The 27485-nt window shown below is 40.7% G+C and overlaps 2 protein-coding genes across 2 annotated transcripts; one reads left to right on the forward strand and one right to left on the reverse strand.

The window, feature by feature from the left end:
• The first annotated feature begins 2626 nt into the window (after positions 1 to 2626).
• cs (citrate synthase) lies at positions 2627 to 14387 on the forward strand. The gene is made up of 11 exons (XM_083919575.1): positions 2627 to 2797; positions 6072 to 6122; positions 6343 to 6450; positions 7482 to 7547; positions 8290 to 8421; positions 9182 to 9370; positions 9469 to 9668; positions 10191 to 10320; positions 11236 to 11337; positions 12032 to 12241; positions 12332 to 14387. Exons 1-11 carry the CDS (start codon positions 2747 to 2749, stop codon positions 12500 to 12502), a joined length of 1410 nt encoding a protein of 469 aa, XP_083775701.1. The 5' UTR covers positions 2627 to 2746; the 3' UTR covers positions 12503 to 14387.
• A 619-nt stretch (positions 14388 to 15006) lies between these two features.
• coq10a (coenzyme Q10A) lies at positions 15007 to 20905 on the reverse strand. Its single transcript, XM_083920718.1, has 5 exons — positions 20312 to 20905; positions 18099 to 18248; positions 17817 to 18009; positions 17469 to 17570; positions 15007 to 17163 (listed from the first exon to the last, which is right to left on the reverse strand). The coding sequence occupies exons 1-5, from the start codon at positions 20446 to 20448 to the stop codon at positions 16996 to 16998; spliced, it is 750 nt and encodes a 249-aa protein (XP_083776844.1). The 5' UTR covers positions 20449 to 20905; the 3' UTR covers positions 15007 to 16995.
• Between the last annotated feature and the right edge of the window lie 6580 nt (positions 20906 to 27485).

The following is a 27485-nucleotide window of genomic DNA, read 5'->3' on the forward strand; positions in this document are numbered from 1 at the left end:
GGAAGACTTAAAAGTCCTTATTACAGGACTACAGGATCACATTCAGATGTATGCAGATTACAGTCATACAAAATTTAACATTATGTACAGCCCTGATACAAGAAATTTTAATCTTATACTCTAAAATAACATGCAAACTGGTCCTACTGCTCACCGTCCTGGACAGATTCTCCACAGTCTCTAAGTCATTGCAAAATCTTATTTCAGGTATTTTACGCAGTGTGTTCCCGGCTTAAATAAGGTTAAATGAAGCATAGGGATCATTCTGAATGTGCCAAATACATTTTGTGGACTTTACCCACTGGTTTCATTAGCATTAATTGCATTATGTGATTAAGAATGAGTATGCAGCTGTGACTATTTACACCACATGCTCTGATTAAGGCTGACTGCAAGAACGTATATGTAGGTCCGTCTGTTTACTGTGTGTGGAAATACGGTATGTTTCTGTTTTGGTACATCTTGGCGTTTTAGACATTTCTTGTGTATTGCAGAATTAAATTATTCATTTGGACAAACTGTTGACGTTATAGTCCACAAAGGTAGTGGACAGTGGATTTAACCATCAAACTATCAACCATGCCATACTGTTAGACTGCATGCAGTTGGTTTGAAAACGAATGCCCTTGACTCTCGACAAACGGCTACTCCTTTTTTCCAACAATCCTTGACAATAAAGTTTGAATTTCTTGTTTTACAGCAAAAATGGCTTGGTTTCTTCACTTATCGTCGTGAATGTTTAACAGCCATTCTGAAGTATAATTGTGATTAATAAAAAAAAAAAAGTCCTATCATGTGCTGGCTTTGATCATAATTACTATGATCTCTGCAAAAGTACCGCTGGGGCATTCACAGCAAACATTATATTACTGCTGTAAATGGCTACATAGATCATGGCCACTGATTATTAGGATACTGATATTGGGTTCAATCAGTGTTGGCAGAAAATGTGTCAAAATAATACAGACATACATATGCAACCTAGGACAACTGGCAAAAAAACATACAGCATAACATTTTTCATCAGAGGTGAAGCTGTAATTAATCAATGTAACCAAGTCCAAGACCACCTCATTGATCTTGACTCCACATTTTCAGGGGTAAAGCTCGTAGTCCATTGTGTGGAGCCACATCTAAGATGCCCTTTAACTGCACCGTTACGTAGGTTGCACTTGTACTTAAACCTGATAAATAAAGATTAGTGTAGAGGAGAATCTACACTATCCAGGGTAAGGGTCGTTGTAACAGGTACGAGACTGTATAAACCTCATTCTTTTTTATTTAGATTTTTAAAAAACATTTTTTTAAGTTTTCCTTTCTTTTATTTAGTTATTTTTTTATATATATTTATTTGTCTTTTTTGTCTTTTTTATTTCATAAACCTCATTCTTTCAGTCATTCAGTGCTCCTTTCAGAAAACATTACACATTAAATTATAATGACATTACATAAGAATACTTAATAAGATACAAAGGCATAGAGAAAAAGAAGACAATAAATAAAGTAATAATAAATACATGTAAAGAACTTAAATTAAGACGCGGGCTATACTGTTATAAATCTTTAAAAACATCATGTAACTTATCTGTGGTATAATTACATTTTTTATTATTGATAATCTGGATAGACTCAAAATAGTTATGAAATTGAAATTTGAAGGGATTAAAGTTTGGTGGAGATTTGGAGCATTTAGCTTAATGGATATGATACTTCCCTTGAAGAACTAGTAGACTGACATTAATCCACTGTTTTGTTTTGTCTTGGTTTTCATAGCAGCCTGCTATGCTTTTAGCAGGTACTGACGTCTTTTGCTTTCAATTTAATTAAGTGTTTGTACTGAATGCTAAAAGAGCTTTCATCTTTTTTCCAGAAATCCAAAGTACACTGACACTCCCAGAATAAATGCATAATAGTTTCATCTTCAATCTTACAAAATTCACATTTGTTGTCCACATCTGCAAACCTTGAAACAAATTTATTGGTGGGGTAAATGTTGTGCAAGATTTTAGAATGTAATTCTTTCAATTTATTGGGGATAACAAATTTATAAGGAGGAAGCCATGTTTTTTTCCAAACAAAGTTTCCCCTTGGAGTGATTTTCCTTTTGCTGTAAAAGTAGTTCCTTATATGTTTATTAGAACATTTATGACTTTTAATATTTATTCATTCACAAAAAGGGACGGGTCTAAATCCTGCAGTTCTTGTCTCCCAGCGTGACACTTCATCAGTTGAAGGATTCCACTATAGCATTTATTACTAATTGATATTCTTTATGGTCATCGGGGAAAGTTTTAGATCTAAGAAATTCCTCACAACTGAGAAGTTGAGCTTCATTATTTTGTAAGTCTGCAAGAAAAATGATATTCCTGTCAACCCGGTGTTGTAGATATAAGGATGTATTCTGTCTGGTTATGAATTCATTGTTCCACGTGATAGTTCGTTGTGGAATAAACCTCGTTCTTGAACAGACCCTGATCTCCTGCTGTCGTCACATGTAGAGTGGGAGGGCATCTATCCAATCAGAAAACACCCAACAGCGCGCTAGCCAATCAAATCCCTAAACGCTGTTGTGCCGATCCAGCGCCATCGTCCAATCAACAATGCTGCTACTTGCGGGCCTGAATCCCTCTTCAACCTTCTGCTTTCTGGAGGGGCACCTTCAACCAGCTCCCGTGGTGCACTGGCAGTGGCTTCCTTATAGTTGTAAAGAATACGTGGAAAATAACACCTTTTACACAGACACACAATGTCCTTTCTAACTGCCAGCAGGTTAGCACCTAAACTCCTCAATTCAAAGGTAAGAAACAGCCTCGACGTCACTTTTAGAAGTCAAAGTTGCGGATGCTACTTACCTGAAGCTAACAGGCGGTCTGCGTGCTAACGACGTAATGAAAAGCTAGTTAGCATTAGCTTAGCTTAGCCTTGTCTGTCAGCCACATTGTGAAACGCTGTTGATTCTTTAGAGCGTAATCATTGCTATAGCAATGTAATGCTTTTTTAGGAATAGCCCAAATGTCTTGTTGAATTATATAGTAATGCTATAACGATACTACACTTGTTTCTTAGCAACGCATTAGCATGGTAACCGCTGTTCTCTGTGTTGGCCTGTCAACCCTGGACATGTTTCTCTAACTAGCAAGTCACTAGACCGTGTAAACTTGGTGGGACGGTTTTTCTTGTCTTTTTAGTAAAGTATGATTAATATTGTTTGGGTATAGACAACGTGATTTCTTTCAAACTCTGTTTTTCACCATCCCCCCTTGACCTTCAAGTTAAGAATTCAGCCACATTATCTACACCACATCATTTGATTTAGGTGGTGGATTAAGGATCTTGTGTGTGCTCCAAAATTGTGAGGTTACATAACACTGTAGGGGCGTGTGCTTTTAGTGTGGATTCAGATATCTAACTTAAGTGTAATTTGTGTAATCTCAGTTGTCAGTTTTTAGCATGTGATATAGAAAACTGCTAAATGGTTAACTTGAGTGTGTTAAGATTACCACCTAAATACTTATTATTCTTTGGCCAGACTGCTGAAACACTCAGCCAATCAATGATACAGTTAATAGACTTCCGTGATGACTGTAACCTTCCTGTGACTGTAATCTACCGTCTTACTCCACTGACCTCTCAGGCTAGGCTACTGACACTGAATGACCCTCCTATCAACTTGTGTCATCCTGTACTGCAACATTTCCAATAAGATACTAGGTGTACCTTCCAAGCAAGTAATCAGTGACAAAAGAGTGGTTTCCTTTCTTGAACTCTGTACAGATTAAGGGGGGGGGGGGGGGGGGGGGTCGTGTCCCTGTTCCTGTTATCAGTCTTGTAATTAGGAATATGTAGTTAACCTGTGTCACACTCGCCCTTTCTATCTTATCAGTTGTAATCCTTGCTCAGGAGTTTTATTAGTGAGCTATTTTTTGTAGTTGCATATGATTCTTCAACCATAAAATGTTTTGTCTCAGAAAATCATGTGATTCACATATTGAGAGCAAGGACAGCTTGCAGCTTTGCAGGAAAGAAAGTTGACTTTCATGTATCTCTGGTAAGGGTGTGAGGGTCGTGACTGTTGAAATCCGCAATTTGATTTAACTTCTAGTTTTAAGGTCACGATTCGATTCAATTTTTTTACTTTTTTTTCCACAACTGACTGCTATACCATTGAGAGCCCAGAGAGTCTTGATTCGAAAAGACAACTGGCATTTACATTTTGAAATTATCCCTTAAAAAGAGAGTCGACATGGTAGGAAGATTCTGCCATATATTTTGTTTAAATGTACCACACTAACGTTCTGCTTTTGATTTTGATCATTTAAATTGAAAGCTATTTTTTTTTGGTCAAAAACTTAAGGTGCCAAAATTTGAGAAAAGTATTTACCTAAGGTTTTAATACTTCTTTAAATACGCTTAGCTTCTGGGAAGCACTCTTGAAGATAGGCGGCGCTTCTGCCCGGTGGTATGAATACAGCTTAAGAAATTTGGTAGTCACCTTTTCCTCCTGTTTCTTTTAGTCACAGCCTGTGTGTTGACTCGTGGTAGCTATAACCTTTCTTCTATGCATTACACCGGGAGTGACTGAGTGAAACTGCCGCTCTATATTTAAGACCCTGCTGAGCTGTTACATAATCTCTCGCTCGCTCCCTCTCTTTCTCTCAGCTACGTAGAGTTTGTGGTGACCCAAGGTCCTACCTTTTTGTTTTGTCTGCCCTTTATCTGCTCACCAGTTGTGGTTGTGGGGAGGGGATCTCATTGGGCGCAGAACCAGCTGTCCCTTGTTCCTGAAACTCCTCCCTCTTCCATTGATAATTTTAATAAGCTGACAAGAGGAGTCCTGTTTCAGTGGTGAGCAGCAGGAGGCTCAACCTCTCACTACTGAGCTTCCAACAAGATTACTAGGCTTCAAACTATTTCATAACCGGAGCCAGTGGTTTTTGAATCTCTCGTACATCACATCCCCTAGTCTTGTCCAAGTTTCAGCACCAGTCAAAGACTTAAGAACCCAAACATGTTTGGTCTCTCAGTGAACTTTGTCTTGTTCATCACATAGTTCATCTTGGCAAATACCTGCCCACTTTTCATGAATGCTGAGCTAGACAGGAAACATTGAAAATCATACATTTCCAGACTTATCGTAGTCATGCAAAAAGGAGCTTCTGAAAATGATATTTATTGGCCTTGGTCTCATTTTTTGTGAATCACATTGCAGCATATTGGTAATTGGTGTCCATTAAAATGCCCTACAGTTACAATACAAAAGCAATCTTTTTTATTATGTGAGTGTTTGACACCAGTATGGAAATTATAGAAAAGATGAATCAATAGTGCTTATCAGTGATGTTTAGACTGGCGATTGTGTGGCATGTGTTTTTTTTTTTTGCCACACACTGTGCTGCTTGATAGAAACGTCATATGTGTATGACATCTTCATATCATTGGCAGTTTTCTTTGACGTGGAATGTCTAGTAGTAGTCCCCACCAGTAGTGACTTGTTGCAGCTGTTTCCAGTGATCTCTCCAGCCACCACCTGATGTTAATTTGAATGAATGGGCGGAAAAAGTAACCACCAGTCAACCAACTGCAGAAGTGATAAAAATGGAGATGGGAGACAAGTTAAACACTTGATGCGGTTTGAGAGGATGCTCATTAAGTGTTTGTCAATATAAGGATGGAAGGAAGGATAAATAATTCAGACCCTTGATTAATTGGTAGCAATAATGCCACGCATGTAGTGCATGGTAAATAGTCACAGTCACTCAGCTCAATGTAAAATGGTCAGAAATAACCTAAAATTATATAATAATTAGAGCTAGACAATGTTTTGTTCTGTAGATATTTCCTACTACTACTGCCTGTCTTGGTTTATTTCGCTGATAGATGGGGTTAGCTAGAAGACAATCAATAAATAGCACACATTTTAGTATTTTAAGCTGCTACAAGGTTGTCTCAGTTCATATATAAGGAGCTTTAGTAGCCCAGAAATGTAATGTTGTTGTTTCCTTTTTAATTGTTTTATTAGAGGTTGTGGCTCTGCTGCTGTATTCACTATTATTTCTTCGTCTGTTCCACAGAATGCCACCTACTTCCTCGTGGCTGCCAGAAATGCCAGCGCATCAACAACAGTAAGTACACTCCGTTCGCTCCAAGGTTGTCTGCTCGCTTTAAATCTTAACGTGATTATTATATAGCATACTGAAAGTGACAAAAGGTGCAGGTTCTCACGCTGTGGTCTTTTGAGTATTAATAGGACACACTGACCTTTGTGGAGCTATATATCTTTTTTTTTTTTTTTTTTTCTTCATAAAATGTGTGTGTGACAGATTAAATGTTGTGTTTTTACAGAATCTGAAGGATGTTCTGTCAGACCTCATCCCTAAAGAACAGACCAGGATCAAGAACTTTAAACAACAGTATGGCAAAACCAACATAGGCCAGATTAATGTCGACATGGTGAGTGGCTCTTGATATGTTGGAGACAATAAACACGATGGTTACATGTGTTAAGGGGTCAGAATAAAAGCCAAGATCATTTGGATCCATTAGAATAATTTAGGAAGGAGCATGTAGGCCATCGACCATGATGTGGATTAGATGTGGCATATAGGCCTCACCTAATCTGTCTAGGCCTGTCCAGCCTTATTTACTGTGTCAGGTATCACTGTTTGATCATCCCCCTCAGAGGTCACAATATGAAGCTGCACTGCCTCCTGCCAACAGACACATTTTAGCCGAGTCACTCAAACCTCTACTGTAGACTGCCAACTCGTACTGCTCCTCGTACACACGCATAACTCCGTTATTCTTTCTGTTTATCACTAACACTACTCGAGAATCTCGGTTACTAAAACTCATTGACTTTATTGAAGCTTTGTTTAATTAATTGATTTGATGTAACGATTTACAGCTCACTATGTTTCCGCCTGTTTCCAGCCTATTATGGTCATGCAATAGGCTTATGCCGTGGTGTGTCTAAAGTGTCTAAAGTTTGGGGATCATTTCAAGCTAAAACTAAATGAAAACTTTGTATATTGTAAAACCGAACTGGCTTACCACAAGAGCACAGCGGTAATGCTTCAGCATCTTAGCATAAAGCATCCAGTTAAATCAATAAAAGGATTTTTTATCAATATTTTGTGTAAAGTTGTTTTTTTTTTCATTGATAAGTAGACGTGTAAGAAGCAGTATAATGTTGGAATTTCATTCCCAATAATGACCTACTTGCTCAGCATTATCTCTTACTTAACATTCAAGTGCATTTTCTTATTCCAGTGCATGGTATTAAACACTCAACGTTAAATAGGATTTAGGTGATTTCCCTTCTGTCTTTGTAAAAGACTTGGCAGCCATTGATGACCGAAATTGTTGAGCTTCAGTCAGAGGATTTGGACTTTATAGGTACAGTGTTGCATAACTGTTGTTACTGTGTATATAGTGTTAACAAGATGTGAAATGTCTCTTTATGGTTGTGTTTTCATCCACAGGTCTATGGAGGTATGAGGGGGATGAAGGGTCTGGTGTATGAGACCTCTGTATTGGATCCTGATGAGGTCAGTATGGCTCAAAAGTGGCACAAAGCATTACAGTGGTTTTATAATTTGAACACCCTCAGCCCTTGTGAGATTCTCCTGCTTCATAGGCACTTATCTTGATTGCTTTCTTACTGAAGTGGAGAGTTTTCATTGGCACCGCAGCATTGTTGTTATATATCTTGTTAACAGGCCACTGCATGGAATGACATTGACTCATCCAAATTCATTAGTAGAGCCAACACACGTGATGGTACATACACACCTACGAAGGTTTTAAATTTTAGCTTCTTGACTGAGTTCACTCAGACTATGGACTGAAACTCAAATCATGTGTTCACAAAATGCACTACAGGAGTTTATTACGAGTAAAAGGATGTCTGTCATCTTATCAATGGTGACGTTCATTTGGCCAGAACTGAGTGGGTTCCATAGACGGCAAAAAATAGATGCACTTGTAATTGTACCAGTAGCTCTCGCTCTCACACATCTGTGTGTAAGGGACAGCTGGCTTTTCAATCACGATATTTGGCTTAGTGGTCGATAGCTGCTCAGCGATACAGCGATGAACAGCGGCATTATCCATCTGCCCAACCCTGGAGTAAATGTAATTCTGATTACGTCTTCAGCTGGCAATGTAAAGAGTCAATTCAAAGCCAATATGAATTGTGCTACATGAAATGTGCATATACACCCAGGTTGAAATATTTTAACTCATGCATACGTACATACATAACTCGTTACTCCCCACCTCTGTGCACAGGGCATCCGTTTCCGGGGCTACAGCATTCCGGAGTGCCAGAAATTGCTGCCTAAAGCTGCAGGAGGAGAGGAGCCACTGCCTGAGGGGCTCTTCTGGCTGCTGGTCACAGGACAGGTGCCCAGCGAGGAGCAGGTGAGTGGGGGCTCGAGCTTCAAAGGTAATTGGGCCATAGAGTTATAGTGAGGGAGCGCTGTTCATCTGTTCGTGCTCTCCATCCATCCATCCGTGCTGGTATCGCACACGGCTTGTCAGATTTTGACTCCATCTCTCCCTACACTGCTTCAGCATTTTCAGGGTGAAGATAACATTTGTGCTTTTGATCAGATTAAAGAAGAACTTGATAATATGCAAGTGGTAACATGATTACTGTTGCCTTTTTATAAACATGGGAAGGGGGATCACAAGATGTTTGGCAGCAGAAGTATTGCTTATGACTTTGTCAATAAAATTTGACTCCAGAAAACCGTGTTATATTAACTAGACATTGTTTTATATCGGCGGGACAAGATGCTGTCTGTAGCATTTTATTGCTGCCAGCTATCAGCTTATCAGAGTCATATGAAGATAACCTGACTGATAAGGCTTATGTTTTTAGCTGACTGCTACTTTTCACTGCAAGAACAGCTTTCACCTCTCATAACCCTTTGTTCTAAGGTATTCTGAATTTAATGCATCTGCTTTTGCCTCAAATAAGTCATCTAAGGAGGATAAATTAGATCTATCTCTTTCTCCCTAGCAAACCTTTTTAATTCTACTTGTGAAATGGAAAGCTTAGGCCCTTCTTTAGCACTCTGGTTGTTGTAAAGCTATGACTTACATTGTCAAGCTGTTAACCCTAATGTAGAAAAAGTTTCAGGTCACTCACTTACATTGTGTGCTCCTGTTCCTCCAGGTGAACTGGGTGTCCAAAGAGTGGGCGAAGAGAGCAGCACTTCCCTCTCACGTTGTCACCATGTTGGACAATTTCCCCACAAACCTACACCCCATGTCTCAGTTCAGTGCTGCCATCACAGCTCTGAACAGTGAGAGCAGCTTTGCACGGGCTTACTCCGAGGGTGTCCACAAGTCCAAGTACTGGGAGGTGAGTTTACATAACGCACACAGGAAGCTTACATTGACAATAGGATGGAAATGTTTGTAAGAGAAATATCTTGACGTTTGAATTTTGCATTCTTCTAGTTTGTCTATGAAGACTCCATGGACTTGATTGCTAAGCTGCCCTGCATTGCAGCCAAGATCTACCGTAACCTGTATCGTGAAGGCAGCAGCATCGGAGCCATCGACTCAAACCTGGACTGGTCCCACAACTTCACCAACATGCTGGGCTACAGCGATGCCCAGTTCACTGAGCTAATGAGGCTTTACCTCACCATCCACAGGTGCAACTTGAAACATAACCATAAACATTTTGAACTAGCTTTGTTTTTCAAAATGGTTTTTAGGGTTGTCTGGAATTTTTTGCGATTCGGTTATTCGGTACTTGTCTGAGGATTTGACCTCCGTTTCTGTCTAGTCACACTTGGATCAAAGTCATGCGAATTTAATATTAATTAAATGTCGAGCTTGAAGCCAAACTCAGTTGAAGTGTTTGTTGAACAGGCCACATCTTCAAACTGTGGATCTTTTACTGTGCCACAGGGCTGAGATAATATTGATTTTTAGTTTACCTGTAATACCTGTCTGTTAGGTTTAGCTAACATTTAATACTAAAATAATGAGCGTAATGTAACTCAAGGAACCCTCCTGTTGCTAAAGCCTGTCATCTCTAGAGCTAACGTTTTTAAAAAATATATTATTTTTTTTAAAATCTTGTTTTAGATTAGGGATGTTAATAATTTCAAGGTAACATGTCTTGATTTACCATTTTAATCAAAAAAAAATTTTTTTTTGTAACGTTACAGTGACCACGAAGGAGGCAACGTCAGTGCCCACACCAGCCACTTGGTGGGTAGTGCCCTGTCTGACCCCTACCTGTCCTTCAGCGCTGCCATGAATGGGCTTGCTGGTCCTCTTCATGGTCTGGCCAATCAGGTTTGTACCAAGGAAATCATTATTTTCAACCCCTTTCCACACACACAAGATGCGATTTTGTTGACTTCAGAGGTTGGTGTAAAGCGGCAGTGTGGATTGGCACCCGTCAATTCGTCTCCAAAAATGTCTTTTTTCACAGAAGATTTTGACATGTCGCAGTAAGAAAAGCCGAGGTGTAAATGATAAAATGAATGATTGCTAAATTTCATTATATTGCTTTGGTTTCAAGGTCCTGTTGTACATTCTAGCTCACTTGTCATGGCTTACCAGGACACAAATGTATCTTTATTGTTATTGTGTGTTGGCACATGTCAGACACAAAGGAAGGAGAGCTTTCCATTCTCACACATTGTTGAATTTTAAAGAATATTTTGGAGTTGAATAGCTGTTCATTCCTCGGCTTGTTTGTCAGTTCTTGGGGAAATCTCATCCTCGCCTCATTAGGGCGCACTCGCACTGTCCTTCTGCACCGCGCCCCGGGCTTTAGAGTACTTGTACTCCCTGTACTGCCTTCAATAGAACTTCCCGTACATTTTATTATTTGTTGATTTGCTATAATTGTTAATAACCATTCAGAATGACAGTTTGGCTTGCATTTCATTCCTAGTTTTCTCACGTACTGATGATTTTGACATGTTTAGAGTAAAATGACTTGGGGCTTCTTTCAGACATTTAAAATTCACAGAACTCATGTGAAATTGTTCCCGCTACACTTCCCTGCTCTGTTTTTTTTTTTTGGTTTTGTTTACTGGAATGCAGCACAAACTCAGATCTTATCATGGAAAAATGTAACAACGGTGTCATTTCCAATTGATGTTATTGTCTATAATGACCATACTCACATTTTATTAGTCACAGTTCTCTCATCAGTATGTGTGGGTTTTTTTTTTTTTGTTGTTTTTCTACATCTCACAGGAGGTGCTGGTGTGGCTGACTGCCCTGCAGAAGGAGTTGGGTGGAGAAGTGTCTGATGAGAAGATGAGGGATTACATCTGGAATACGCTCAAGTCTGGAAGGGTAAAGACACCAATTAATACACCAATTCCAGTCATTATTATGAGATCGTTTTTGCACTCACTTTAGTCATTTCAGTATTAACCTGGACCTTAAGGATGGATTTACTCCTCAGTTAATCCTCGTCTAGACTGCAAGCATGTCAGACGTGTTTTTTACTTGCACGTCTCAGCAGCTGTCTCCGCAGACCCAGGTGCCTCTCAGATGTTACTGCGCCCTGGAGTTTATTTTTTAAAGAATACATATTTGAGGGTTTTATCATTATTATTATTAACCTTTAATGATTAAACTTTATCATATTCTCTTTATTCTCTAACCCGATTTGATTGTTTCTGATGGCATGTTTTCTCCTTAATTGCTGATTATTTAATTATTCTATACTGTGTAATCCTTATCCTTACTTTAACTGTTTTTATTTTTATTTTTTTTAAATCAAACCTATGGGATTATGAGGGGAAACATTGTTTAATGTCAAGGAAAAGATCACGCTGCTGATGTGATGTTTGTGGTCTAGATGACAACCTGAGATTGCACTATTTAAAACTAGAGACAAATTTTACACAATTCAGTTTTAGACACTTCTATCTGTTTTTTACTAACTTGAAAGCTTCCTTTTTTTTATTAACACTTAATAACTATTCTAAAAATGCTGTACAAAGTTCAAAGGTGAGTAAAATATTGCTGTCTCTCTTCGTAGGTTGTGCCAGGCTACGGCCACGCTGTCCTGAGGAAGACTGACCCACGTTACACCTGCCAGCGTGAGTTTGCCCTGAAGCACCTGCCCAACGACCCCATGTTCAAGATGGTTGCCCAGCTCTACAAGATTGTGCCCAATGTGCTCCTGGAGCAGGGCAAGGCCAAGAACCCCTGGCCCAATGTGGACGCCCACAGCGGAGTGCTTCTGCAGGTGAGACATAATGGCTTTAAATTGTACATTTCTCACGCTATAGCTGCAGACACAGATCCTGACATGCCTGACTCTCTTTCCTCTCTGCAGTACTACGGAATGACTGAGATGAATTACTACACTGTGCTGTTCGGTGTGTCCCGAGCCCTCGGTGTGCTGGCTCAGCTGGTGTGGAGTCGAGCTCTGGGCTTCCCCTTGGAGCGCCCCAAGTCCATGAGCACAGATGGACTGATGACACTGGTGGGAGCCAAGTCAGGCTGAAGAACCATCTGAAAAGGGCTGGGGTTAGTGTGAAGGGTGGGAGGAGGTGGAAACATCAAAAAGGCAGACATAAGTTGACCCCCCCCCCCCAACCCCAGGGTATCATTTGGATTCAAAGAGACAGTACGCTTTTAATGTCATTACACAAAAGAAGGGCCTTTTTAAATCGTCACACCATTAGTGTTTGAGTGTGTTTAGTTAACCAGCGACAGGTTTTCAGGTCTCCACATTTCGAACATGGGAGGTGAAAACTTAGAGACGCATACCTGTAACCCCATAGTAAGCTCAAACTATGTACTATTATAAGTCTGCTAGCATCGCTAAGATTTCCCCTTGTGCAGTGCCCGCGTGTTTGTCATTGGGCGCTGGGTCTGAACTATGAATAGGCAGTGGCATTCAAAGGGAATTGTGGGAGTCAATCACGCTCCCTTTGTATTTGTTTTAAAGATCTAAAGTTACCTGATTTGAACTTTGCTACTTTTGGCTAATGCAGTGTATTGATTTTAGAGGATAACCCCCAAGCAAAAAGACCCTTTTCCCCCCCAATTAAGACTTAGTTTGTTCTATGCAATGTTCCCAGATGTCATCCCACCCGGTCTGTTCATGCGTTTCACTCCCATTTATGAACACTCCAGTTTAGATAAAGGTCCTCATCACTAAAGTTAACGAGCTGTTCAAGATATTCATTCGAAAGCCACGAACATCGGTTAAAAGATACTGCCACTTTAAATCTTTGGTCCCTCCTTTTTCTCCAATTTGTAGTTTTTTTTCTTGTTAATGACCTGTATTACCTCTATGATCAAAATAACCCTCTTGTCTATATAGAAATTTGTTTCTGTTTTTAATGGCTCTCTCTGCTCAAAGGGTCTTCTGAATGTTAGAGAATCAAGAGAAAATGTACAGTAACAATAAGTAATAAAGATTTGAGCAAAGGGTGTTGTAATTGGCAGCCTGCCGTTAATCCTTAAGAGCAAGCTTGAATAAAAAGTGGGATAGAGGGGCTTTGTATAATGTTTAAGTCCTGTCTTATTTGAGTGTATGTTTGTCTTAATCCCGACAGGAGAGCGCTTTAAACATCAACTACTCCAAAATGAGCACTTGCTTGATTGGATTTCCTGATTTGTAGTAGTAGCACCCCCTCCCCAGGATGACTGTTTAACATTTTACAGTTTTTTTTTTTTGGTGTTGAATATGTATAAAACTATAATCTTTGGGTTCTCATTTTGTGGTTTTATTTATACTTCGTGTACATAGGTATATATATGTATAGCTTGAATGTATGAGCTCTGTGCGATCACTTGCTTGTAATAACCACAATGATTACCAACATTGTAGCCGTGTCCAGTCTCACTGTAATGCTCAGTCTCACTGGTCACTGAAATTCTGACAACGAACAAAAAGAAAAACCGCAGCTATCTTGTATATACACAATTTCTTGCCTGGCTTTGTGGGCTTAGTCGGTGCTGTTTCTTCAGGTGTTTCACTTGAATGTTTCAAGCTTGCTCTTAAGTTCTAGGTTTGTCAACACTCCATTTTTGTGTTAAGTTCTTGCATCTTTTTTTTTTTTTTCTTTCAAAGTACTCTTGCTGTGTTATTCAGTAGTTCAGTCTCAGATGTTTGAATCGCTCTGCTACCATCTTCTGGCTCCATCAGGAGTGTTTTGTGTTTTATTGTAGTGTTCTTCCTTGTGGCGGGTTGTTGGGAGAGATGGGGTTATTTTGATCGTAGAGGAGCATAAAGGTCGTACGTGATAACTGGGAGAATTCCTTGCAGATGGGTTCGTCAGAGAAACACTTGGGGGACGGGGCTGGATGGGTCAAAGGGGGCAAGGTAAACTTGAGGAAAACCTAACAAAAAAGAAAAATAAAGGTTTTTATTAACACTTGTTTGGTCTTGTTTTTTTAATAGTATAGGAAAGTGTTAAAATGAGGTGGCATTTTCTAAATAACCTCTCCACCCGACATGGATTATTTCTTCTGTCTTGTCTGTAACATGAAGATGACAGAGCACCTTGCTCTGTTAGTGAGGATGTTCTCACTATGTTAACCTTGAGTCAGTTGTGTTGAGACATGCAGCACCTGAAGTCAAAACCGGTTATTCTGTATCTTCCCGTCACATGATGCATTTCGGGAGGCCAGAGTATTCTGTAACTAATACAATTGATGTGACCAAGGAACAAGATATGTCCAAGTACCCACCTCTACTATGTGCTGTTATTAATAACTGTCCCACATACCACCACCCAGCCTGCTCTGGTTGCTTGTGCTGGTCAGCTGCCTGTCCGAGAGCTGTGTGTATGTATTTGATTACAACCTTTGGTGCTCCAGTCAAATATCAGAAAACATGCACAGAAAGGAATCAGATTCTTATGAGCAACCAGCAAATGACTTAAAAATTGCACACAATGAAAGAAATTCCACCCGCTTTTTTATTTAAATAAACCTCTGAAATACAGTATTTACAAAGTCACATTTATTAGTTGCAACAGGAAAAGGTGATTAGACTAAAATAATGGCAATATATTTTATTGTAGCAGCTCTTCAGCCAGTGATAGTAAAGTGTCTACATCCTTTATACACCTGCAGTTTATATATATATATAAATATATATATATAACTATATACTAATATACTGTTGGGATAGAGGGCTGAGGTGATCATATAATACACTAAATATTTCTTCTGTTTATATGGTTGTCTCTTAATATATTTTTTCAATGTTTATGATTTACAGCGTATTAGCACCTATGATAAAAATCTGTGCACAACATTGAATTGCAGATCGACTGATTTAATAAACATTTTTCATGCACTGATGATTAACTATCCCTTCATTTCCAATCACCTTTGCCAACAGAGAGAATAAAACACATCAACTAAGGAGCCAAAATCCAGTTTTGAAATATTTGAGTAAGAGACTTGAAGCCTAATTATGCAGAAGGTCACTTTTTCCATTGACCTTTTGCAACTTGAATAAAGTCACCTCTGAAAATGTCAAATACAATCAGTGAGCTTTAGTAGCCCTTTATCATGGAGTACAGCCACAGGCTACTTGTATATGAAACATAAATCCAGACTAAATGTAGTCATACACCAACTACGCAGCACGTAAAACAATATATTGGCCTCTTTGTTCGTAACATCCATGCATCATAATGTATATAGTATATGAAGTAAAAGCTCAAACTTTCCAAGAAAATAAGCATGAAACCCATAGACAATGATAAATGATTGATAATGTTTTATTCTACAGCCCACCAGTATGTTTTATACCAACAATGTACATGACACAGAAGTAACATACTCCTGACCTTCAAAAGAGGGACTGAAATGCAAACAGCAGTGTAGGGAAACTTTTCCAGCGTGCATTACTTAACGCTTGTCATCATTATTGGATCTTATACAGTAACTGCAACCTAATCAGATGCTCAATAAAATGTCCATGATTTAAAGCAGATCATTCAGTGATCATCTGAAAACTATATATTTAACAAATATAAAGCTGTAGCTCCTATATGATCTGTGCCATTCTCGTTTGCCTGTCCAAGTAAAAATCCCTCACCTCCCCCTAACCGTTACTAGTGCTGGGCTGTAAAATAAGGCATTATTCAAATTAGCAAGCAAAGTCTTAATGTCCATAAGCACAATTCTCACTGCACAACAACAGCAAAGTTAAAGCAAAATTTGCCAAACCTCAAAGTTAAATGAGGGCACAGCTAACTAATGAAAAATATGACCTGTTTTTTTCACTTTGCTAAATGTTGCACTTCAATGATACCGTCACAACATACAGTGACAACACTGAACCCCAATGAAACAGTAAACATCTGCACACAACCAGATGCTATTGATTAATAAATTAAAAAGGAGGAAATGAATTATCCTTTTGCACCAGGTACTATATTTCAAAGAATATATTACATTTTAAATAAATTTAAAGGCAAAAAATATGCTTCCCTAATACAGCATAAGCAGCCGATGCAGGTGCTGAAATGAACTGAAACTGGACACACTTTGACTTAATTACGTGTCTGTGTGTAACCTTGAGATCACAGTGAACCATAAGACTGTGCATGTTTTCTAAAAAAAATTAAAAGAGTGTTTGATTTTTTCAGTGTCTCTCTGGTGTTTGTTTAAAATAATAGCCGACTCTCTGCCATTGGTAACATGATGTTGCAACAATTTACTGTTTTGTTTACATAAATACAGCTTGTAGCGGCCATGAAGTGAGAGCAATTGTGGATTCCTCCTGCTTAACAGGGATCCTTCAAGTGGAGGTAGACAGAAAGTGGACAGACTTAACAGAGGGAGGAGGAGGAGGAGATGAGCAAGAATCTGTTGAGGCAGGAATTCCAACATAATGCTTACAATAATCTTAAGAAGCCATGATGACCTCAAAGTGATGGGTCACAGCATCATGCAGGTCTGTGTGGATAAAAGGGAAGAAAGGGTTGGTATGGTTTAAGGCCAAATGAGAATGCGCCGCTTCTGCGATCACGTCTGATGAACCTCGTGAAACATCAGCTCTCGTGGGATTCGAGTCTCTGGGCCGTAGAGCTTACTGGCCCGCCGCTCAAACGCAGCGACGTTCTGCTTTACAACCTCATCGAAGAACATGGTGGCTAACTGGGAGTGCAGCAGAGAGCGGAACTCAAAGGATATCTGTTAAAATACAAAGATAATAATCTCTTTAGTATATACACCAGGAGATGAGTCATAAAATATGGAAACAACACAAGGCGATAGTTTGAATAAGAATGGTTTGATTATGATATGCTTATTTGCTTTCTTGTTACGGGATCAGTATTATGTCGATATGATAAATATGACAGTCGGTTAGCTTAGCTTAGCATAAAGAGTGGAAATGAGGGGGGGGGGGCTATCCTGGCTCTGTCCAAAGCTAACAAAAGGATATCTTTTTAACTATTTCCCTTTCACTGAAAAAAAGGAAGCAGCAAGCTACTTACAGAAAAGTCTACTGTGCAGGTGCGAGGGTATCCAGGAATGCCAGGACTAAAGCGCCATATTGTCTCCAGGTGATTAAACAGCTTTCCATCTGTACACACCGCCTGAAAAAAAAAAAAAGATAACACCCAAAAGAGACACTGTGATCGGAGATGACACTTATGAGCAATGGGTGCTTGTTGACATGACAAACATCATTCACTTCAACTAAGAAATTGTGTTACTGTCTAAGTAGGCTTTTGCTGTCAGGTACTTGCTGACATTTAAACTGCAGTATTATCAAATACACTTGCCATGGATCAGATAATTCATCATCATTCCCAAAACTGTCAGACTCAGTGAACACTTACTTTGACTAGATGAGGCCGGACACTAGAGATCATGGACGTGTATCGCTCCACTACTGGAGGGAATCCTACTTCAAGTTGGGCTTTGGAGTGGCCTGCTCTTTTCATGATGGTCTGGGACTTCTTACACCAGGGCACAAAGTTCTTGTAGTCATCAACATTGGCCACAACATCATACATTTCCTGCATGGAAAAGCTATGACAAAGCAGTACATAGGTTAAGGGAAAAACAAACACCTAAAAGATAGTTATTATTTTTTATATATATTAAGACTGGAAATTTACCCAAGTATCCTACGCTCGGAGTACTCCTTCCTTTTGTTGGAAAGACTGATGAAGTTTCTGCTTTGGGGAGCACTTGTCATTGTGTCCTGGTCTTGAAGGCAAAGCACTCTGGGAGTTCTTGTCATCAAAATGCCACATGACGACAAGTGTCTAAAAAGGTAAGAGGAAATGTCCTGTAAGCCACATTCTGGAAAGAGTGCAACCCGCCGCACTACATAACAGTTTCCAGATACTAAAATCAATGAGTACACGTAACACACTGGAGCGGCAGGTAATGGAAGGTCTCTGTGTTGTGACTGTGCTGGTGGTTTCTAAGTTGGGCCTCTGATGTGAATAGCAAAAAGTGATGTAATGTGACACCAAGTCAGTTTTGTTGTACCATTCAACAATGTATTTTTCCAGTAGGTAACCTGTACAATCAGGGGAAAGGTGTTGTGACTAATGGCTAACTCGTGATCAGAAAAATGCATCATGGTCAAAATGGTTGATATTGAAGGCTACTGTTGAAATAACAACATTTATGAATATGATAATGTGATTAAAAAAAGAGAAAAATACTTCAACTTTAATTCCTGCTGAATAAAGTCAGTTTAGTTATTTGAACCACAAATGAGCTGTGCACTCTCTTCACATGATTTCTCTCTCTTATAATTGGTGAAATGTGGTGACAGTTTGTAGTGTTGCCCCTTTTGGTATCATCTTCTTACAATGCTTACAGGTTATCAAGGTCACCTTACTTTTTAATAGCAAAACCTCTTCCATGTTACCTTTTTGGAGCCTTTCAACAATAGTTTCTGCTGCTATAAGTACAGTCATCACATCAATAACTATACAAATATGATCATATGTGGGGCTGCACTCCATACATCAATATACCATCCTTACAAGCTAATATGTTTTAACAACCTATACTGCATTTATACATCCCTTATGAAAGGCTGATTATGAACAGTGTTTTTAGTAAAAACATATGACATTTGTCATATTATAATTAGTGATAGGCCGATACATCGGCCGATAATATCAGCCGGCCGATGTATATATTGTAAATATTTGCATATTTTAGGTGTATCGTATCGGCCGATGTGGGCTGCTGCGCTCGCCGATAGTTATTCCCCAGCATTATTTACAGACAGACGTCCGCAGGCAGCTCTGTGTTTCTGGAGACGTTCAATAAATGTTCTTTTTTTTTTTTTTAAATGGAGACTCCTAACATTTGCTATCATCATTGTGTAATTTTTATGAAAAAAAAAATTTTGGGGAGCAAAAGTAGTGTCCGCTCCAATTATCGGCTCAAGAAAATTGACGGTCCTGATCGGCATCGGACCTAAAAAATCCACATCAGTCGATCCGTAATTATAATAACATTGTTGGTGGGCTTTTATTTAGGAAAAACAATTAACTATCTTGTAAATAGCCATGTCTGAAAAGCAACCGTGTTTAGAATCTTTCAAATGCATTATTTATTGATAAAGAGAGTATTGGAAATTGGTAACTGACTTTTATAATGTCTATTGATCTATCCCTAATGGAGAATCTTCACACTTTAGTAGAGAGGCAACAATCAGCCGATTATACGATTAGTTGTCAGCTATTTATTTAATAGTCAACTATTTGGAAAATCGATAAGTCATTGAGTCAATTTTACAGAAAAATAATACCAAAAGTTTCCGATTTCAGCTACTCAATAGAGAAAATAATTGCATATGAAAAATAATTGTTAGTTGCAGTCTACACTTGAGAGATAAGAAAAACATGACTACCCTGATAATAAGCTTGTGACCTCCCCACCACCTTCCAACGGAGGTGTAAGGCTATTACACTATAATAATAGACTAGTGTTTCCATGAGAGAGAAAATCCACAATGTCCACAAACTCTATATGACTGCTCTATATATATATATATATTTTTAAACATACACACATATCTATAGAGTTAGACTGTAGTATTACCACACACCATGCTCTAATTTTACAATTGTCTGTATATTATCCTACAATGGAGGTGCAATGAATCCCTCAGTGCAGTATTTCCCTTGAACACATGCTCTATCTTATGCACTACTCTATATTTTTATACTTAATTTTCATATTTACTGTAGATATTTGTGTACTCATAGTGTTTCTCCTCCCACCTCTGTACCTTTCCAAAGGAGAAGGTGAAAGGCTATTACATTATTATAATAGACCAGTGTTTCCATGACAGTCTTACCTGATGTTTTGTCTCAGGCATCCTCTGGGCACCGCTGTACGACACGTACGAGGACTGCCCACGGTGGCAATGTGGAGAAAGTCGCTAAATGTCCTCACACCCATGGGTAACCGCCGGGCACTGGCCGTGGCTGCCATCAAACCAGCCACTCAGTTCAAGGAAAAGAGATCCTGGCTCTGGGAAGCTGCACCCGGGGTTTGAGAAGCTGAACCCGGGGGGTCTGGCCCAACTCGACCGGGCAAGTGGGATTCAAGGTTCCGGTCCAAACACCGTGCTTCAGTGCGGTTATATTAAAATCACACGTATCGTTAGCAGCTATTTCTGACTGACCAGGAATAACTAACGTTAGCTGCCAGCTGCTAACGTGACGTCAGCTGCTAACGTGACGTAGGCTGCGAACGTAACTGACGTGGCTAACGTTTAGCTAACAAGGTTCCAAACATCGACGGACCACAACGCGACTTAACAGCCGCGTTCACCGTATTTTCTACAGCAAGACTCACATCACTCCGTGTTTCTGAACCTCAAACTTGTTAAAAAACTGATATGATTTACGCTAGTTTCGGTATTAAATACCGCCCAGCTGCTGAACGACCTTCCACGGCTAAAATAAAACGCCGGTGGGACAAACTGTTCCTTTCTTCTTCTTACTCTTCTTCGACTTATTTTTTTATGGCGGTTGGCGAAAAACTTTTTTAAGTGCGCATTACCGCCACCTTCTGAGCCGGAGTGTGCATCAGAATCATGGAGGCCTAAACATGACTAGAGCCGCAATAAATATAAAATAAAGGCAGAAATGAATGTACAAATAAATACAGGAATAAATGCATGGATCAATGCCGAAATAAATACTACATCATTAACATATGGACACGGAAATACACAAATAAATAAATAAATGTAGGTGAACAAAAATATAGAAATGAATCTAAAGCATTTATTCATTTATTTATTTATGCATTCATTTATTTAGTCATTTATATATTATGTTTATGCATTATCCTTTATTTAAGCATTTGTTGAACAAATTATTTCTGCATTTATTTATTTATACATTTAGTTATGCATTTGTTTGTTTATTTATCGAGACTTAATTCAGGTTTAGTCCTCCATACTAATCTACCAGATGAAAAGAAAAGAAAAAAGAAATGTTTTTTAGCAGAAAAAGAAAAGTACTCTGTATTCTCCTCATAATTCCGGTATTTTCCCAAAGACAAATACTGCTCTATACCCCACATCTCTGTTACTATTATTATCTTCCTTTTTCCCCTTACTCATTTCTCTCATGACTAATACTGCCTTTTAGATATTGTAGAAGCATCTTCCTTTAGTCTCCTTGTTCCATTGTTCATAGAGACTTAGACTTAGACTTCTCATTATTGTTCCTTTCCTCTTTATTTCCTCCTCCCCCTCAGTGAGGAGTCGGCCCGCCTGATCACTTTATCCAGTCTGGAGGTGTCCTTCTTGGATATGCTGTCCTGTGTTGAATTTGTGTGTGTGTGTGTGTGTGTGTGTGTGTGTGTGTGTGTGTGTGTGTGTGTGTAAGTGATCCCCGAATATCAACTGGAGCCACTTCTGGCATGGGCCACAGTGGCTCACCACAGGTCTCGTGCCTGGGCTCTGGTCTCATCGGGGATCAGAATTTATTGTTGCAGAGATCGGCTCCTACGTCGCTCTGTGACGTCAAACCCCTTTGACGTCAACGCTCCACAGGTATGTCATAGCTGACGTCAAAGATCGTCCAGAACCGAGGCTTTTAAATAGAAGCCGATCTCTGGAACATTTCAGCATTTCTCTTGCCCCCCCCCCCTCCCCCCCGCGCGTGCGTGCGCATGCGTGTGTGTGCGTATGTGTGTGCGTGTGTGTGTGCACATACGTGTGTGTGCGGTCGTTTGTGTTTGTGTGTGTGTGCGTTCGTTTGTGTGTGTGTGTTTGCTTTCGTTTGTGTGTGTTTGCTTTCGTTTGTGTGTGTGTGTGTGTGTGTGTGTGCGTGCGTGCGTGCGTGCGTGTGTGTGCGTATGTGTGTGTGTGTATGTGTGTGTGTGTGAGGGCCGGCCCATCAGGGCCCCTGAATCCTCAAATCTCCTTAATGCAGCAGGGATATGCTTTACTGTTTGTAGTTGCTGGCACTGCTCACACAACCCAGTAGGGTGCCTTTCCAACATGTATGATGTGCACAGTCTCACACCCAACACGTCAACAACAGACGCTTGGTCAGGGGCCTTTGGCGTTAGTTACTGACTAAAAAGGTCTCCTCAAACGTACAAACCCGACGCAGGGGGCTTTCAACTCATTCCAATGTAATCCCATCTGCTGCGATATTTGAAGCTCAGGGCGAGTGCCCCTGCCGCCCATTCATTCAGTATTAACCCGACCACGGCGCACCCAGACGCTGTGAGTGTTGGCTGTTCAGATCAATGGGTCCGATTCACCTGCTCCCTCCTGCAGTGAAATGCTGCCTCCATCTATGTTAAAAAAAAATCATTTTATATAATACATTTAATTTTATTTTAACACACATATTAGCTCACAAAAGAAACAACACACATACAACAAACACTATATTTTATAGCCAAACTTAAAGACAGACTTCATAAACCTAAAGATATGTAGTCTTTAATTATAATTGTATATTAGTATTTTTTTATTCACCAAAAATTACAATTATAGTCAGGCATACAGTACAGACGATACACTTTCAGAGCGTACTCACACTGTCCTCCCGGACCGCGACCCGGACTTTAGGGTACTTGTCCCCCCTCCCTCTCCCCCCGCGCCCCAGGCCCGTTTGTACTCACACTGCCAGGGCCGGCCAATGCTTCTTGCTGTCCATACGCCTTCAAGCCGTAACACGTCACACGCATTGATCGCGTGTGTGTGGCTTTGTTTACAAATCTTTCCACAGACCTCAAAGTTTTTGTGCGTCTTGTCGACTGTTTTTGAATATTTTCATCCGACCAAATCTGCAGTAAACACTCCACCTCCGCACCACACCAACGTGAACCTTTCACCGCCATTGTTGTTGTTGTTAAATGTCCGCGCATGGCCCGTCCTTCTATTTACATGTCCGAACAGGCGGACACAACGATACTGCCGTAGGGCTCGTGCTCGTGCTCGTACACGTGCGCATGCTCGTGCTTGTACATGTGCAAACGGCTCCGCTAAAGCCCACCCTTTTCAAGCGGGCGTGGACGGTCCGCTGGCCGCAGTTGTGCGCAGAGCGGGTGCACTCAGGGCGCTCACACTGCTTAAAGGTACTAGTCTTTAGCTGAAAAACCGGTTTTGGCCCCGGCCAGAAGGACAGTGTGAGTAGGCCCTGAGTAGGCTCATAAAGTATCCAACATACATCAACATAAAGGGCCTAGATACATAGAAAGTCATCGTACCCTTTTAAAATAGTCACTTTTTTGTTTGACATGAAATTACATAAAAAAATATATTTTTTCCAGCTTGATTTACACATTTTGCCTTACAACATTCCAGTGATTTTTTTTTTCAAAATGAAGGAATAGAATATCTGTAATATTTCATTTAATGTGTTCTTTTTTCAGTTTATCTTGTGAAATCTGGCTTTCCTGCTCATTAAATAATTCCCCCCTGGGATTATTAGAGTATTTCTGATTCTGATACTTTGTAAAATAATTACATGCTCTACTGCTCCTTGATGTTTACAGTGCTCGCACATACAAGTTTCATGTTTGCCAATTATTTGAAGTGTATTATTATTATCTTCCTTTTTCCCCTTACTCATTTCTCTCATGACTAATACTGCCTTTTAGATATTGTAGAAGCATCTTCCTTTAGTCTCCTTGTTCCATTGTTCATAGAGACTTAGACTTAGACTTCTCTTTATTGTTCCTTTCCTCTTTATTTCCTCCTCCCCCTCAGTGAGGAGTTGTAGAGTGTGATTGTCCAGTGTCCGCCACCATCACCAGCGAGTCCAGTTTCATGCCGACCACAGAGCCGGCCCGCCTGATCACTTTATCCAGTCTGGAGGTGTCCACCTTGGATATGCTGTCCTGTGTTGAATTTGTGTGTGTGTGTTTGTGTGTGTGTGTGTGTGTGTGTGTGTGTGTGTGTGTAAGAGATCCCCGAATATCAACTGGAGCCACTTCTGGCATGGGCCACAGTGGCTCACCACGAGTCGACCCTCCCAGTGGTTTTGCATGTGGCCTCAGGTCTCGTGCCTGGGCTCTGGTCTCATCGGGGATCAGAATTTATTGTTGCAGAGATCGGCTCCTACGTCGCTCTGTGACATCAAACCCCTTTGATGTCACTAGCTCCACAGTTATGTCATAGCTGACGTCAAAGATCGTCCAGAACCGAGGCTTTAAATAGAAGCCGATCTCTGGAACATTTCAGCATTTCTCTTGCTCCACCCCCCCCCCCCCGCGCGTGCGTGCGCATGCGTGTGTGTGCGTATGTGTGTGCGTGTGTGTGTGCACATACGTGTGTTTGCGGTCGTTTGTGTTTGTGTGTGTGTGCGTTCGTTTGTGTGCGTGTGTTTGCTTTCGTTTGTGTGTGTTTGCTTTCGTTTGTGTGTGTTTGCGTTCGTTTGTGTGTGGGTGTGTGTGTGTGTGTGCGTGCGTGCGTGCGTGCGTGTGTGTGCGTGTGTGTGTGTGTGTGTGTGTGTGTGTGTGAGGGCCGGCCCATCAGGGCCCCTGAATCCTCAAATCTCCTTAATGCAGCAGGGATATGCTTTACTGTTTGTAGTTGCTGGCACTGCTCACACAACCCAGTAGGGTGCCTTTCCAACATGCATGATGTGCACAGTCTCACACCCAACACGTCAACAACAGACGCTTGGTCAGGGGCCTTTGGCGTTAGTTACTGACTAAAAAGGTCTCCTCAAACGTACAAACCCGACGCAGGGGGCTTTCAACTCATTCCAATGTAATCCCATCTGCTGCGATATTTGAAGCTCAGGGCGAGTGCCCCTGCCGCCCATTCATTCAGTATTAACCCGACCACGGCGCACCCAGACGCTGTGAGTGTTGGCTGTTCAGATCAATGGGTCCGATTCACCTGCTCCCTCCTGCAGTGAAATGCTGCCTCCATCTATGTTAAAAAAAAATCATTTTATATAATACATTTAATTTTATTTTAACACACATATTAGCTCACAAAAGAAACAACACACATACAACAAACACTATATTTTATAGCCAAACTTAAAGACAGACTTCATAAACCTAAAGATATGTAGTCTTTAATTATAATTGTATATATTTATTTTTTTATTCACCAAAAATTACAATTATAGTCAGGCATACAGTACAGACGATACACTTTCAGAGCGTACTCACACTGTCCTCCCGGACCGCGACCCGGACTTTAGGGTACTTGTCCCCCCTCCCTCTCCCCCCGCGCCCCAGCCCCGTTTGTACTCACACTGCCAGGGCCGGCCAATGCTTCTTGCTGTCCATACGCCATCACGCTGTAACACGTCACACGCATTGATCGCGTGTGTGTGGCTTTGTTTACAAATCTTTCCACAGACCTCAAAGTTTTTGTGCGTCTTGTCGACTGTTTTTGAATATTTTCATCCGACCAAATCTGCAGTAAACACTCCACCTCCGCACCACACCAACGTGAACCTTTCACCGCCATTGTTGTTGTTGTTAAATGTCCGCGCATGGTCCGTCCTTCTATTTACATGTCCGAACAGGCGGACACAACGATACTGCCGTAGGGCTCGTGCTCGTGCTCGTACACGTGCGCATGCTCGTGCTCGTACATGTGCAAACGGCTCCGCTAAAGCCCACCCTTTTCAAGCGGGCGTGGACGGTCCGCTGGCCGCAGTTGTGCGCAGAGCGGGTGCACTCACACTGCTTAAAGGTACTAGGCTTTAGCTGGAAAAACGGTTTTGGCCCCGGCCAGAAGGACAGTGTGAGTAGGCCCTGAGTAGGCTCATAAAGTATCCAACATACATCAACATAAAGGGCCTAGATACATAGAAAGTCATCGTACCCTTTTAAAATAGTCACTTTATTGTTTGACATGAAATTACATAAAAAAATATATTTTTTCCAGCTTGATTTACACATTTTGCCTTACAACATTCCAGTGATTTTTTTTCAAAATGAAGGTATAGTATATCTGTAATATTTCATTTAATGTGTTCTTTTTTCAGTTTATCTTGTGAAATCTGGCTTTCCTGCTCATTAAATAATTACCCCCTGGGATTATTAGAGTATTTCTGATTCTGATACTTTGTAAAATAATTACATGCTCTACTGCTCCTTGATGTTTACAGTGCTCGCACATACAAGTTTCATGTTTGCCAATTATTTGAAGTGTATTATTATTATCTTCCTTTTTCCCCTTACTCATTTCTCTCATGACTAATACTGCCTTTTAGATATTGTAGAACCATCTTCCTTTAGTCTCCTTGTTCCATTGTTCATAGAGACTTAGACTTGGACTTCTCTTTATTGTTCCTTTCCTCTTTATTTCCTCCTCCCCCTCAGTGAGGAGTTGTAGAGTGTGATTGTCCAGTGTCCGCCACCATCACCAGCGAGTCCAGTTTCATGCCGACCACAGAGCCGGCCCGCCTGATCACTTTATCCAGTCTGGAGGTGTCCTTCTTGGATATGCTGTCCTGTGTTGAATTGTGTGTGTGTGTGTGTGTGTGTGTGTGTGTGTGTGTGTGTGTGTGTGTGTGTGTGTGTGTGTGTGTGTGTGTGTGTGTGTAAGAGATCCCCGAATATCAACTGGAGCCACTTCTGGCATGGGCCACAGTGGCTCACCACGAGTCGACCCTCCCAGTGGTTTTGCATGTGGCCTCAGGTCTCGTGCCTGGGCTCTGGTCTCATCGGGGATCAGAATTTATTGTTGCAGAGATCGGCTCCTACGTCGCTCTGTGACGTCAAACCCCTTTGACGTCAACGCTCCACAGTTATGTCATAGCTGACGTCAAAGATCGTCCAGAACCGAGGCTTTAAATAGAAGCCGATCTCTGGAACATTTCAGCATTTCTCTTGCCCCCCCCCTCCCCCCCGCGCGTGCGTGCGCATGCGTGCGTGCATGTGTGTGTATGCGTGTGCGTGCGTGTGTGTGTGCACATACGTGTGTGTGCGTTCGTTTGTGTGTGTGTGTGTGTGCGTTCGTTTGTGTGTGTGTGTTTGCTTTCTTTGTGTGTGTTTTCTTTCGTTTGTGTGTGTTTGCGTTCGTT

The sequence above is a fragment of the Echiichthys vipera genome (assembly GCF_963691815.1).
Source record: "Echiichthys vipera genome assembly, chromosome: 9".
NCBI lineage: Eukaryota > Metazoa > Chordata > Actinopteri > Perciformes > Trachinidae > Echiichthys > Echiichthys vipera.

Bases quoted from the DNA above. Each gene is read 5' to 3' on its own strand.
- cs (XM_083919575.1), top strand. From the start codon at position 2,747: ATGTCCTTTCTAACTGCCAGCAGGTTAGCACCTAAACTCCTCAATTCA. The intron at 7,548-8,289 runs GTCAGTATGGCT...CTCTGTGCACAG, and splicing joins CTGTATTGGATCCTGATGAG to GGCATCCGTTTCCGGGGCTA. The intron at 9,371-9,468 runs GTGAGTTTACAT...GCATTCTTCTAG, and splicing joins ACAAGTCCAAGTACTGGGAG to TTTGTCTATGAAGACTCCAT.
- coq10a (XM_083920718.1), bottom strand. From the start codon at position 20,448: ATGGCAGCCACGGCCAGTGCCCGGCGGTTACCCATGGGTGTGAGGACA. The intron at 18,249-20,311 runs GTAAGACTGTCA...TTACCTTTTTAG, and splicing joins TGCCTGAGACAAAACATCAG to ACACTTGTCGTCATGTGGCA. The intron at 18,010-18,098 runs GTAAATTTCCAG...GCTTTGTCATAG, and splicing joins TCCGAGCGTAGGATACTTGG to CTTTTCCATGCAGGAAATGT.